This window comes from Bacillus rossius, chromosome 3 (genome assembly GCF_032445375.1).
Source record: "Bacillus rossius redtenbacheri isolate Brsri chromosome 3, Brsri_v3, whole genome shotgun sequence".
In the NCBI taxonomy this organism is placed as follows: Eukaryota; Metazoa; Arthropoda; class Insecta; order Phasmatodea; family Bacillidae; genus Bacillus; species Bacillus rossius.
In genome coordinates, this window is record NC_086332.1 from 41156727 (window position 1) to 41171161 (window position 14435).

At 34.3% G+C, this 14435-nt stretch overlaps 1 protein-coding gene across 4 annotated transcripts in view; it reads left to right on the plus strand.

Moving 5' to 3' along the window:
* Nucleotides 1-14435, plus strand: part of LOC134530569 (organic cation transporter protein-like) — a 66548-nt gene that overhangs the window by 35296 nt on the left and 16817 nt on the right. For 2 of the 4 annotated variants that reach the window (XM_063365519.1, XM_063365520.1), the window contains 3 exons: nucleotides 955-1061; nucleotides 1416-1630; nucleotides 4932-12052. In XM_063365519.1, the coding sequence (XP_063221589.1) occupies nucleotides 955-1061; nucleotides 1416-1630; nucleotides 4932-6616 (2007 nt within the window). In that variant the 3' untranslated portion in view covers nucleotides 6617-12052. Of the gene's footprint in view, nucleotides 1-954; nucleotides 1062-1415; nucleotides 1631-4931; nucleotides 12053-14435 lie in introns of those variants that run through there. The other 2 variants (XM_063365522.1, XM_063365521.1) reach the window with 1 other exon arrangement.

Sequence of the window (14435 nt, forward strand, 5' to 3'; positions counted from 1 at the left end):
AGTTTTTTTTATCAAAATTTTGACGCCCTAAAATATGGGTGCGACAATTACGCAAGTGCAACAATTATGCGATAAAAAAGGGTATTTGTTTAAGAAGGAATGCATACAGGAAATTTGGTATGTTTGTATTCAATGAGTTTTAGTTTTTCCTCAGTTTACACTTTCCCGCAATTAACAGTTTTTTCTTTGTTGCCCCTGAAATGTTTAGAAAAGGGGTTTTGCTGTATATAACTTCATTTCAGTGTTTCATGAATCTACGAACATGAGGCAAAAGTGCAAGAAGTTGAAGGTTTTTAAAATACCAGTAAATTACAAATAGGCACAATGAACAGCTTTACACCGAAAATGGTCTCAGCTTGTCATTTACTAGCTGTCGATCTTGTGCTTGCTCTGGCATAGAACCCCTGCCTCGTTAAAACCCCTGAACGAGTCATAATCGCGCCTTTTGCAACTTAGTCGTTTGTTTCTCTGCTTCCTAGTGGTAAGGTGGGCCACTAAGACACCTACAAGTGTCTCAACCCCTTTTCGCCCCCTTTCCAAGTGGGGGTGCTCCTGAATAGAGGAAGAATTGTCAGGGAAAATGGAAAGAAGACGTGTGACTTTCTTGCATTACATATGGCTCGGGTTTTCTTGAATTTTTTTCCCTGTGCAAAACACTGTATATCCTGATATAAATTGAGGTGTTTACAGTATGTTTATGTTGTTCATGTATATACTGGTAGCATAAAAAACTAAGTAGTACAATTAACGGGAAAAAAATGTTGCTGATAATTTCATTTTTCTTTTAGAAGTTTTGGTATCATGTACACTTAAGCTGGAAGAAGAGTTTCTCGCATTCATTTTAGATTTTTAATGTGCATTCCCTCTGCCCCCTCAACCTGTTTTGGGTATTGGCTGTGGTGAGTAGAGACCATCCTTTGCTGGAGTGAGTGAACATCCGGATCCGTTTTGCAGGATGTTGAGGAGCAGCTCCCCAAGGAGGAAGGCTCTGTGGGTCTGGTGCGAGGCATCCTCACATCCAGGGTACTGCTGTTACGTTTCATCACCTGCTGCTTTTGCTGGTCAGTCAAATGTTGTGTCATCAGATGTGTACGGGAAGTTCATCACATGAGCTAAAATGCAAAAACACAAATTTTGGAGTAATCATGTTCAAAACTTTCAGGAAAAATGTTAATTGTCTCCAGGCTTTATCATGTGATAAATTTTATTCAGTTGTGCCTAATTATGTGGCACAAAACAGGCTGATATCTACATCTAAATCTATATCTCAGCTTCCATGTCTTTTTGTTTGTGTAAAAACTAACAAAGGATGTAATGAGTTGCCTTTTGTGTGTCATTTAGTGTAATGTTAAGCTAGTTTTGTTAGTGGCCAAGAAGTGTGGGTGTGAAGCGGCCTGGTTACTTTCTGCTTGCAGGTTGGCGAGCGCGTTTGTTTTCTTCGGCTTGACCCTTAACTCCGTGGTGGTGGCGGGGGACAAATATGTGAACTTCATGATGGTGGGCTTGATAGAAGTGCCGGCGTACGTTGTCATCTACTTCACGATGGACCGCTTCCGCCGCAGATATTACCAGGCTGCCTGCCTCGCACTCTGTTGCGCTAGTCTGCTGGTCTTTTCCTTCGCACCCATCGGTACTACATTTACATTAATTTATATTAGTGATGGGTCAATTCCTGTTTTTTTCCTGTTCTCGGTTCGGTATGGTTCTTAAAAATCGGTTCTCGGTTCTGACTTAAAAAAAAAAAAAAAACATTATTCACACATTATTTATGAGGTGTTTCGAGTAATAAACTATGTATTGTTTTGGCTACAAATACAAGCACTAAGCCTGTATCCAGACTTACATCTTCAACAATTTACTTTTATAACACTGAAAATAATAATTTATTTGTATTGTTCTGTCCTGAATGTTTTTATTGTATGCTTGCAAAGAAATTCATTGGCATAATGTTTCAGTCTTTAAAGAGGATATCAAAGCAAATAAAAGATTTAGTATAGTTTTCAAGCTACAGCAAACACCCCAACCTATTACAAATGTAATATTTATTAGTGAAAAATAATTCTAAATAATATAAAGAACACTCAATAAAAATAAAATTTACTGTAATAATCTATCAATTACCTCAAGAAATCTACATACACCCTCCTTTAAAACATAGGAATAAAAAGAAAATATTTCAATAATGGAAATAAATAAAATGATGGTGAACTTTCAAAGAATTAAAATAATAAATTGTCCATCAAACTTATTGTTTACATCAAATTCAGTTTGTTTGCACAGTCAACAGGAAATTACTGCTACACTTCTGATGGCATTTGTTAACACAATTTGCACTATTTTGCCAGAATAATTATATGTACTTTACAAGTGTCAACAAGCATTTTGTTTGACCAGTCAACAGTAAATACATACACCGCTTTGCTAAAATATAAACAACTTTAAAAACATTATTTTTTATCATGTGTCCGCGGGATCTTTGTCAACGCTATTTACACGAAAAACAAAGACGTGCCACTTTCGAAGCAGTCCCGTTTGCCTAAAAGAGAAAGTTAGCCATTCCGCTAGATGGCTTCACAGCACTTCACAAAAAGCATAAAATTTTAGAATGCCGAAAATTGACGGAAATATTTAAAATCAATCATCAATTCTATTAAACAAATATACTATGGAATTTGCACTTTTAATTGTTCTTTATACACCAGTCACCAATACTTACGTGTCAACGACTCAATGAACTGCTTATTTTAAAAACCAGTGAAACAATAATGACGTCTTTCTGTTCTCATACCTCTGCTGAGGCACCTTATGAAATTGCAGACATCGATGAACTACATCTATGGCACATTCAACTGTTATGTTTTGATTGAAAAACGTACTTTGTTTACAGATAGACGAGACTATTAAATATTTTCACGTGTAATTTAATTTATAGTTATAGATGAATATTATTTCACTAAAGTCCAAAAATATAATTCATATGTGGATTGGACGTGAGTTGAGCCATTTCATGCTGCAGTTAAGTTGTAGTGAAGGACTATTTTCGTAAAGGGTTTTGCTATACTGCCGGTACTGGGGCACCGACATTTAAGCTGCGGTTCTTGGTGCCGGTTAAAATGCTGAGGACCGTAGGAACCAAGAACCAGTACGACCCATCCCTAATTTATATATATATATATATATATATAATGGTGCGCATGATTTGTGTGTGTGTGTGGGGGGGGGGGGGGGGGTAGGCCTGTGCGAAGCTTCGACTTTGCGAATCGAATCGAAGCTTGTTTCGATATTCGATTCGGCTTCGCCAGTAATTTGCTATTCGTTTCATTTGAAGCTTCGAACGTGATGCGAAGCTTCGCATGCATTGCGAAGCTTTTTTTTTTAAAAAAAAAATAAAACTGTCGGTAAATACCGTCGTGCGAGAAAGTGCTAGCTCAGTGAGTCCCAATACAGCCTTTGTTTTTCCTGCAAATCATCAAACACGCTACGAATACGAATAATAATGGCCACGTAAATCGATTGTATTGAACAGATGAAAATCGACAATCTCCAGTTGCAGCCACGGCCGTAGTTGCTTCTTTGTTTTCAGTCGTGAGGTGTGAGCTGTGAGGTTATGACGACATAGAGTAAACATTCTCTTTACCACGTAAAATGGCTAGTTCAAGCCGAAGTTGTGACGAATCACCGGGTTTTTCTTTAAAACGTAAAAGAACAAGCCTTATTTGGGATTATTTCACCGAATCGGGAAGTTCGGCGGCAATGTGCAACGATTGCAATAAAATCTTCTCGACGCCACGAGGCAAGTTTATTTACACTACCCAAGTCCAAACAAATTGTATAAAGAAAATTATGTCTACTAGCATACATCTGCTTTTTGTTTTTCACGGAAGTAGTATTCAATACTTTTGAAATTATATAATCTTTCTTTTTATATGTAAATATCTGTTTGAACTTAACTATAAAATAAACTTGTTTAATTTTAGGAGTAAAGACGCAAATGATATTGTGAGGACATAATCACACTTTATTTAGAGATTTCAATAATCCTTCTGCCTTTCAAAATAAGATTGTGCAAAAAAAAAACTTTTATTTTGTGTTTGTTACCATTTCCGACTAAGAAATACAAATAATAAAATATTTTATAGTATATTATCATAAGATACAGAGACGTTTCGTTTAATTTAAAATGGATAATTTTTATAGAATATAATAAGTTCTTTTGAAAACAATTAAATATAAATTTAAAAAAAGGTATTGTTAAATACCTCTCACCATATTTGATGATTCTGTGAAACAACACTGCAATACTTACAGTCAACCATTTGAACAGTTAGGTTAGCTTTATTTATAATACAATAAAATGGTTTCAATTATTGGAATGATTATGTTAGGATAGTTACTGATGAGAGGGGCACATCAAAACAAAGTAATCAAAAATTTCCAAATGCATTTTTTCTTGCTTACATTTTTTCTAATTCTGTATAATGGAATTGCAATAGTTTAAGTAGTTTCCTGGTAATTTATCGTTTTAATGGTTGGTTAGGTTAGTATGGCTACAGTAAAAATAATGTAAAATTTTTGGGAAGGCTAGGTTACTTAGCTACATTTAAAACTCTGTAAATTTGTTTGAATTGTTTGTTAGGTTAAGTTTGCGACATTTAACATACAAAGTCATATGAATGGTTGAGTTTGGTTTGTAGCATTTAAGATGCTTTGTGGGACAATGAAAGAACACTAGCAAAATTATTATTTTTTTTTTATTTTTTTTATTTTTTCTGTTTTCACCCCTCCCATTAATAATTGCCTAGGCTAGGTGAGCTACATAAAAAATACTGTGAATTGGTGTGGATTGTGAACGGTTGGTTAGGTTAGGTATGCAACATTAAATATAATTATAATTTTATGAAAATGGTTATTTAATTATTTTTTTTTTTTAGGTACTACTACTACACTGCAAAACCATTTGCAAAACAAACACAAGATGCTGTATGCGAAGTTACAGGAATGCAAAAATTCAGAGATGTCTCAAACATCAAAAAATCTTCAAGTAGGCCTAACACAACCAAAAATTTCCGATTTTGTTAACAAACACAAAAAAATGCAACCAGGTGACCCTGCTGCACAAAGCATCACTAAACAAATTGCAAAAATGTTGGCTTCTGAGATGCTGCCTTATGACTTTGTTGAAGGCAAAGGTTTCAGGGAGTTACTTGGCAACAAGTACATAGCGCCCACTTACCAAGTGCCCTCCAGAACAACGTTTTCAGAACACTACATACCAGCGTTGTACAATGAAACCAAAGAAACGCTTAAGTCCCAGTTGTCGAATGATTTGCCTAGAATATCAGCTCTGTCTCTGACATCAGATAGTTGGACATCTCGGTCCACTGACAGTTATGTCAGCCTGACGTGTCATTACCTGCAACCAGATTTTACCTACGTTTCATTTGCACTGAACACTGTTGTGTTGCAAGAGTCCCACACGAGTGTTAATATCAGCACAACGATCAAGTCTCTTTTGTCAGAGTGGGGAATATGTACGGAAACATGTACTGTTCCCATATTTTCCATTACAGACAATGCAGCCAATTTTAAGCTGGCTTTCTCTTCACTGTTTCATGAACGTTCACGATATTGCTTTGCCCACACCCTCCAAATAGCCATTGAAGACAGTAAAAAGGATTGTCCCGGTGTGAAAACTCTACTGAGCAAGGCTAGAGGTATTGTTGCTCACTACAGGAGGAGTAGTTCGGCTAGAAAACGACTGCACAAACTCCAGGCACAACTAAATATGCCTCAGCTTGAGGTAATACAAAATGTAGACACACGTTGGAGCTCTGAATTTCTCATGTTAAAGCGGCTGTTACAAATAAAAGCTGCCTTGGTCGCAGAACATGCCAACAGTGGAAATACAGAAATGTTGTCATCATCGGAATGGAAACAAGCAGAAAGTATTGTTGAGGTGCTACAACCATTAGCTGAAGCAACAGAAGAAATGAGTGGCGAAAGTTATCCAACCACATCAATGATAATACCAATTCTCCACTGTCTAACATCCAACCTAGAAAGCCATGCACAACAGCAGAAAGATGGTATTTTGTTTGCCAAAGCATTGTGCAAAAACTTGAAGTCAAGATTTCCAAATTTCAAGAAGGAGCAAGTCAGTTGCATTGCAATGCTAGTAGACCCTAGATTTAAGGGCGTGCTGATGTCTGATGTTGAGGCAGGAAGTATTCTTGGTACTGAATTAAAAATTTTACCAAAAGAAGCAAATGAAAAGGTGATTGTAAAATCTAGTGAAGAAAAATCTGTTTTGTGGGCTGCACTTGACTCACTGCCCAACCAACCAGCCACTAACCATAAAGAAGACGAAATAAGAAATTATCTCAGTGAACCGCGTCTTCCAAGAAGTGACGATCCACTGGGTTGGTGGAGAAATCATGGAAGCAACAAATATCCAAACTTGTGTGTTGTAGCTTCAAAATATTTAGGGATTCCTGCCACTCAAGTGAGTTCTGAACGACTGTTTTCAGTGGCAGGTAATGTTGTTACCAGTAGAAGGGAATGCCTTCTCCCTCAACATGTTGAACATTTGGTTTTTTTGAAGGCAAATTTAAAATGACATTTGATATGTTGAACAATGACATTTGGTATGTTTAACTATAATAACAAATCTTTAGATAGTTAATTTTTTTTTTACTTAACTGCCTAAAATACAAAGCACCATTGTAGTTCTAATGTAACTGCATAAAAAATATGATTTTCTTTATTCATTGTAATTTTTAGAATTCAATTTCTTGCTTATTACTTTGCTTTGTTACTATTAAAAATATAATACAGATTAAACTTTGAATCAAAGCCTTACTATTACCTATTAATCCAGTATTTAATAATTTAAGTGTAATATTGCCTTGTCAAGAAATATACATATTCGCAATTCGATTCGGCTTCGCGAATATTTTTAGTATTCGATTCGATATTCGCTTCGCATCCAAAAAACACTATTCGCACAGGCCTAGGGGGGGGGTATGTTGTGTATTATTTTGTATGGGATGTGCTTTGTCAATGCACTTCATACGGAGTAGTGTGTGTAACTAAGCACATTGCTAAGAAACGTTGCTATAATAACTTGCTCTTTCATCCATGATGTTGGGTAGTATGTTTTACCTAATTGGATGTATGAAGCAACAACCTAAGTTCAGAAATGGAAAATATATATCATATTGAACTTGAAGCCATGGTAAGTCCTATAGTTTTTATTACTTTATTAGCATTTATTTTTACAAGCATTCAGTGTTGCATCACTGTTTTGGTATGTTACTGAGACATTTCCCCGCCTCCCCAACAGTTACAAGTAATAAGTTTAAACATTATTTTTAAAGTAGCTAACATAAAGCCTATTAAAAAATTATGCATCTTAAATTGCAATGTTTTTTGATGGGCATAAAATAATTAAGTTCAACTCATTATGTAACATGAAGATTTTAAAAATTGACCTAAAGTCAATTTTATTCTAGTACAGATTAGGAAGAAAATGGGTTTTCTCATGGGAGGAGACTTTTGGTCTAGGTGCACGGTTGTTCTATACGCAGGACATGAAAAATGTTATATTTCAAGAAATGTTAACCTTCTATTATTGAATTATCGTAATAGGCTGTCAATATTTGTTTTTACAATTGCAGTAGAAAATAGTTTTACTTCTTTCATGGAACCAGGACAACAATATGTAAACACTGGAAACTGTAAAAAGGGGGAAGTGTTCAAAAAGTGTTTTTGTCTTCACTATGATGGAAACAAGTAGCAAATTACACCACACTAAAAAAAAAGGCAGAGATGCTTAAGTTTTTATTAACTAGAACATTATTATCTCAAATGGTGAAAACAATAAATCCATCCATTCTTGCAGTTCTTCTTAATTTTTTAAAGTTTTTAAGCAACATTTTTTGTTTCAAAAGATGTGAATTTTTGAAGCATCTCAAAATATCCACTTTTTTAGAGCACTATAAATATTTTGATTTTTTGTTCAAAAAAACTAACTTTCGCAACTTTTGAGGGCTCATGGAGCTCCTTTTGTTTGTGCACATAGCACAAGCTGTACTAAAGTCTCTCTGGTGCCACACTACCACAAGGTGTTGACAAATATTTCTGAGCAAGTTTTTTAGTGATTGGTGAGATGTTTTCCAGTATAGAAGTGGGCTTGTATTAATGACACAGAGTGATTCCTCAAGGTACCTAGTAAGTTCTTGTGTAGGCAATAAAGATGTACTAGCTCCAACACTACTACTACTGGAAATTAGATTTGTGTACAAAAATGTATGGAATGACAAGTGTCACTGGAACTTGTAGCGGTATTGTCAAGGGCAGGTGAATGAAGTTCTGGGGTCTGTAACTGTAACAAACTCAGCTGTTGTTTAAGAGTTGACTTGGCAGAAGTTACATCTTCCTCACTGGAAAAAACTAATTGTTTGAAGTGTGGATCAAGCAGAGTACTTAAACTGCAATGAACTTTTTTTCCATATCTGCGTAGGGAGTATTTAGGTTGTTAACCATGTCAGTGTAGGCAGATTTCAACTTATTTCCTGGGCTTACAAGTAGACAGAAGTTTTGTCAAACCATTAACAAGGGGGATAACTTCTGAAATACTAGTATTCTCATTGCTAATGGTTTGGGTGGACATTAAGAAAAATTTCAGCAATTTCACAATTTCTCCTACCAATTCCCAGTCAGCATTTTTTAGTTCCACATTCAAATTGAGGTCTGAACCAAGATATGATATGGCACGTCTCTGCTCCAAAAACCTCTCCAACATATTAAAGGTACTGTTCCATCTGGTTGGTTCATTGTGTTTCAGTTTGTGGCATGGCATTTTGTTGGCTTCTTGGAATTCAGTCAAATGTTTGTTAGCTGAAATAGAGTGCCTGAAATGCCCTACCACACACCGAACTTTGCTACACACATCAGAGACATTTTTATGGTTCAGTAACGACTCCTTGATGACAAGTTGTAAAGTATGAGCAGCACACCCAACACTCAGAATTTGTAATAATTAGCAAGCCCGAACCATGTAAGCATAATGATCTCTTACAATACGATGCACCTTACCCTATACCCCAATCATCTAGATACTGTGTGATAAAATCACATATATTCTGCCCAGTGTGGTTAATATAACTGAACGGCACAACTTCCACACACACAATGATCTTCTCAAAATCAGGAGAAATGAAATTACATGTCAGTGACAGAAAATCATCATTTGCCAGAGATGACCACATGTCAGTTGTACAGCTGATATGGTCTGCAGCCTCCAAAATGTCTGTTACTTTCCGGTAAACTACATCATACAGCTCAGGAATTACGCTGCGAGAAAAGGTTGTCCTGTGTGGTATTTTGTACCTCGGGTCGAGGTATCTCATTAGATTATTGAAACTTGAAATAAAAAAAACATTGGGATTTTAATCACATCACATATTATTGTCACTTAAGTCTATAAAAAGCAACATTAAAAGTATAGCCTACATTAGGCCTAACTTAACACATCATCCCTGCAAGTTAAGCAAAGAGTTACAAAGTTTAAATGTATTAGGCCTCAGTTAAAATGTTTCTTACCTTCTGACTCCACAATACTAAAAGTCAAAAAGTCTGTGCAAATCATATTTGCAATCAGTGATGTTATTTCTGTTGCCCTTTTGTGAGTAGGAGGATAAGGTTAACTGGTGTCTTTTCAACGTAATATATATTCTGCGTGCACAATTTTGGCTGATGATGCCATTGTAGGCCTACATTCAGACGATGTTGCGGCAGTTTAAACAAACAATGTTGCAGCTGTTTCAGATGACAGCGATGCAGACGCCTGCGGAACATCTAACTTTAGTTATTTATTATTTACAGATGGATGCGATCTTTCCATGTGACACTTCAAATTAGTAGTAGTGTAAGATTGCGTGTCCTTTCCACCACGAGAAACAAGGCAGTGACAATTATTGCACAAAGCCTTTTGGTCATTGCTTTTACTAACAGAAAAGAAACTCCATACATCACTCTTGTGATTCATTTCTGTAATATTATATTTTGTTGAAGAAAGCAGCACCATGTAAAATACAAATAAACTGGAAAGAAAATAATGCTGTTTGACAAAATCACGTAAATAGTAAACATACAAAGGTATCGCTAACAACAATCGTGACGTAGTATAAATCTTGCTTCGAGACAATCGCAAATATCACTCTCGCATGCGAAATGACTGCGCAGCCATCGATCGTTGTTACTTACGTGCGTCGTGCTGTATCGCTGAACAAGTGACGCCTAGGTTAGAAAATACTTGGCGGTGCTTTATGTTAAAAAGACGTGGTTTTCTGTGAATAAAATTTATTGTTTTAAATTCTGTGCGTTTTTATATGGACAGCTGATTTATGAAATGTTTTCTATCACAATGGGTGAAAATAAATACAAAATTTTGTGACTATCGGCACAAAAAAGTATCAGTCCGGACGATTTTGATACGTTAATATCGGCCAATATTTAGTATTGGTTATCGGTATCGGCTCAGCACTATTCATTACTCTTTGAACTGAATATATGTACCTGTTTGTTATTGTTTTCTTATGATCGGATTGTTTTGTATTCTATGTTTCTAAAGTTAAAATTTTATTGAAAGTGGTTCTGTTAATTTAATTTTTTTGTAAAAACAAACAAAGATTTCTGATATTTTTTCCAAGAAATAGCCTAATTTTTTTTCTTTATTTCTAATTTAGGCTTGGTTGCTTTTTCCCCCCCTCCAAGAAAGAACTTCATAACATTTTATAGGGTACTGTGTCTCATGTCAGCTTTACTTGATTATTTACATCTGTATTTTGCATTTCTGGTGGTTTTATTGTACGTATGTATATATAATGATGAATTCATATCTTTCATTAATATAATGTCATTATTTACACATATGTATTTGTGTTTAATCTGACATTATGTTAGTATGCTAGATTGGAAAAAAAATTTATTATTGCCATTCCCTTTTCATATACGCATCATACACCATTTTTGTGCCCTCCGTTGAAAAAGTAATGACAGGGGTTCTACTGTACTACACAAGTGCCATTGTGCGTGCACTGAAATTAAATTTCATTTAAAAGAAAACAGCTCTACTTTGAATCAATGATCATGCTACTTCAAATCATGCCGTAATTTATTTCGCGTCATTACTCAAAAACCGTGCAAATCGATGTGCGTTACTTTGAGGGGCAGGTATACGTACAAATAACCCTCTATTTCAGTTTTGTTCAAAAAATATTTTCAATTTTTTCTAGTTCAAAAACACAAAAAAAAAATGGTTGTCTGTAAAGTTGGTTTATGGACGATAGTTTAACGTGACGTCATAACAAAACATTGATGAAATGATTGTATACTTTTATGAATAAAATTGAATAATTTTTATTGAATTATCACTATTTTGTATGGATACAAAGGAGGAGTGAAATGAAATCTACAATTTAATTGATAAATTTACTTTTATTTGCACTCATTAATTCAAATATGTTTATTACTTTAACGAAGAGATTATTTTTTCTATAACTTTTATACTTGTTTGCTATTTAACTTCTTCCAATCTGTGTTATTCTGTTAAGGATAGGACGATGATAGGAAAAGTAGGAAACGAATGGGAGTGTTTCAAGTTAAATGTGCCTCGAAAAAGTCAAATCGATGGTTGTTTAATCAAGTGGAAGAGAGGTAGATGCGGCGCAAGCGTACAATGAGCGTAATGGGACACAGCGTAATGGGACAATGTGCATAACGGGACACTTTCGTGCATGCAGCCAGCGTTCATCAATTTATTGGACATTGTCACGTAAAAAATTAAAGCTTGTTTTACTTTAAAAAAAAAAAAATTGGTAGTACAATATTTAGTTATTTATAAATTGTGACATGCAAACCAACACTGAGAAGAGATTACAGGGGTGTGCACGGTACAAAAAAAAACACAATACACTAGAGACACCACAGACAAAGGACACAAAACAAGAAAAATTAAAAACAAATATTAAGAAATTCAAAAATACAAAAATACTAAAATACAGAAAATTAGTGAATTTAGAATAATAGTAAATTTAGAATGCCAACAAACACAGATACACAGTTAATTGAGTTGACTGTAAGTGCTACTAAAATAATTTACTAATTGGTTAAACTTGTTATTATTAGGTCTAATCTATTATAATTGCTAACAAACATTAAGTTGCTTGCTTAATCCATAAAAAATTTCACAATCTAACTGGATTAATTGTGTGTGTCTTATATTTGAAAGTTATTTAGGATACATGTAACTTGACTGCATTACAGAGACTAGTGTAGTGAACAGTTACCAGAAAATCATCGCTGCGGTGGTCACGGCTGTAGTTTACTTCACATTCCTGCTATAGCAAAATGCAAGAAAGTGCAGCGTGTTATATTTTCATCTTTATTAGCAAACTTTACACCTTTCATCTAAGAGATGAGGAAATACATGGCAAAGATGGTAGATGTGTTGTATTTGGATATTGACTGAAGTGCTTTTAAGTCTTCAGTTACAGACAGAAACATAAAAATAATTTATTTATATTTGTGCATGTGTCCTATACAAACTATGAAGTACAAATATAAGGTGAGTCAGGTTACAAGTCCTCAAGACTGAATTGTTTCTTTCTAAGTGTGTAAAGATATATTTTGTACAATTTTGAAAACAATGTGTGCCATTTTATTGAGGATATTTTTTATAAATGAATCACTTTTAAAATTTGGACTGAAATAAAGTATTCATTTGGTGAATTAACTAAAATGGATTTACGTATATTGGAAATTAGACAAAAAAGCATATAAATATAAATTAGCAAACAAATTGCATCTATAGCAAGATGCTAATATTTCTGACCCTTACCTATTAAGAAAATACCACTTATAAAATATTTTATTTAATCAGTTGAAAAATGTTAACGTTTAATTTTTAAAAACCTACAAATTTACCCTTTTAATAAGTTTAGTCTGTTAATTACATAGTACCTTGAAAAACTTCTAGACATGGTTTCAGTGTAACCTATATGTACTGGTTACTTAAATTAACTATACTAACTCACTTATGTTGAAATGTGTGTTTTGTGTTTTAAGTTTTTTGAAGCTAGTTCTCAATTTTTTTCAAAAAAAAAAAAAAAATTCTGAAAGGCAACATTATTATGCATAAATCGTTTAGAGGATTGTTTCTTGTTGGAATTGATACTGATCATTTGAAAATAATGCAATTGTCAGTTGGTTAACTCGTTAAAAAATCTAGTTAAATTGTAATTGAGGTTAGAGTTTGAAAGTAAGATGCGTGTGTAACGGTTCCGTGTTTTGCTCCTTATTCCTTAGTTTATATATGGCTGGGAAAGTAATTATGTAAATAATTAGAGTCGGACTGATGTTTGAGGCTATTGTTGTCGTGCTGCAATTGCGACTAGCAGTTTTCATTCTTTTAGAAAAACTTACTCCATTAAATAATAAAAAATTCACTTATTGTGTATGAATACATAAAATCAATTTGTGATTTTAAAACTACTGAAATCATATATTTAACTTACATTTACATATATCAATCAAAACAGGTAATTGACAATGTAACTATCAAAATTTGTTGAATGCACCTCATACAGAGCAGTTAGCATTCTTATGCTAATTGCTAAGAAAAGGTGCTACATTAATATATTTTGTTATCCATGATGCAGGGTAATTTTCTCTGCTGGATTACAAAGGGACATTACAGTTGTAAGCTTATTTATATCATATACATTAAAACCCTCCTTTTTAAGCAACCCAAATTAAAACATTTGAACACATACATATATTCATACTACAAGTTTGACCCTTTTAATAAGTTTTGTCAATTAGTCTAAACGTCTAAGAACCTTGAGAAACATCTAAACAGCTTTACTGTGCTATAAGATAAATAGTTTGTACTGGTGATTTGAACAAACATTTGTTTTGTGTCTTAAAGTTTTTGTAGCTAATTATTCTCAATTTATGAATTAGTATAGACATTTCTACAAAAAAAATATGATTTCTGTATTTTATGATGCGCCCCAAGTGCCGCATGTGTGTGTTGGCCTCGTGCACGTAATTGTCGCGCACATGTGTATTATCTATAGTGCATGGACTATTTAACATTGTTGTTTCTTGAGGAATTTTGTGATGTACAAATAGTTTTCTACCTCTTAATGGTGGTGAAGGGTCCTTAAAAACTAATTAATTTTTGATTGCACAAGATGGGATGAATATGTTTAAAAAAAATGACGGATGTGTCATCATGATCCAAGATAGTGGTCGGCTCGGCTCGTCTACTATGAACCAGTTGCAAGACATACATGGACAGGTTTGCTGGACAAATCTTGTGTGGACAGATGGGCGGGCCTGTCTGCAAACCAGGAGCTTTTTAAGGCACT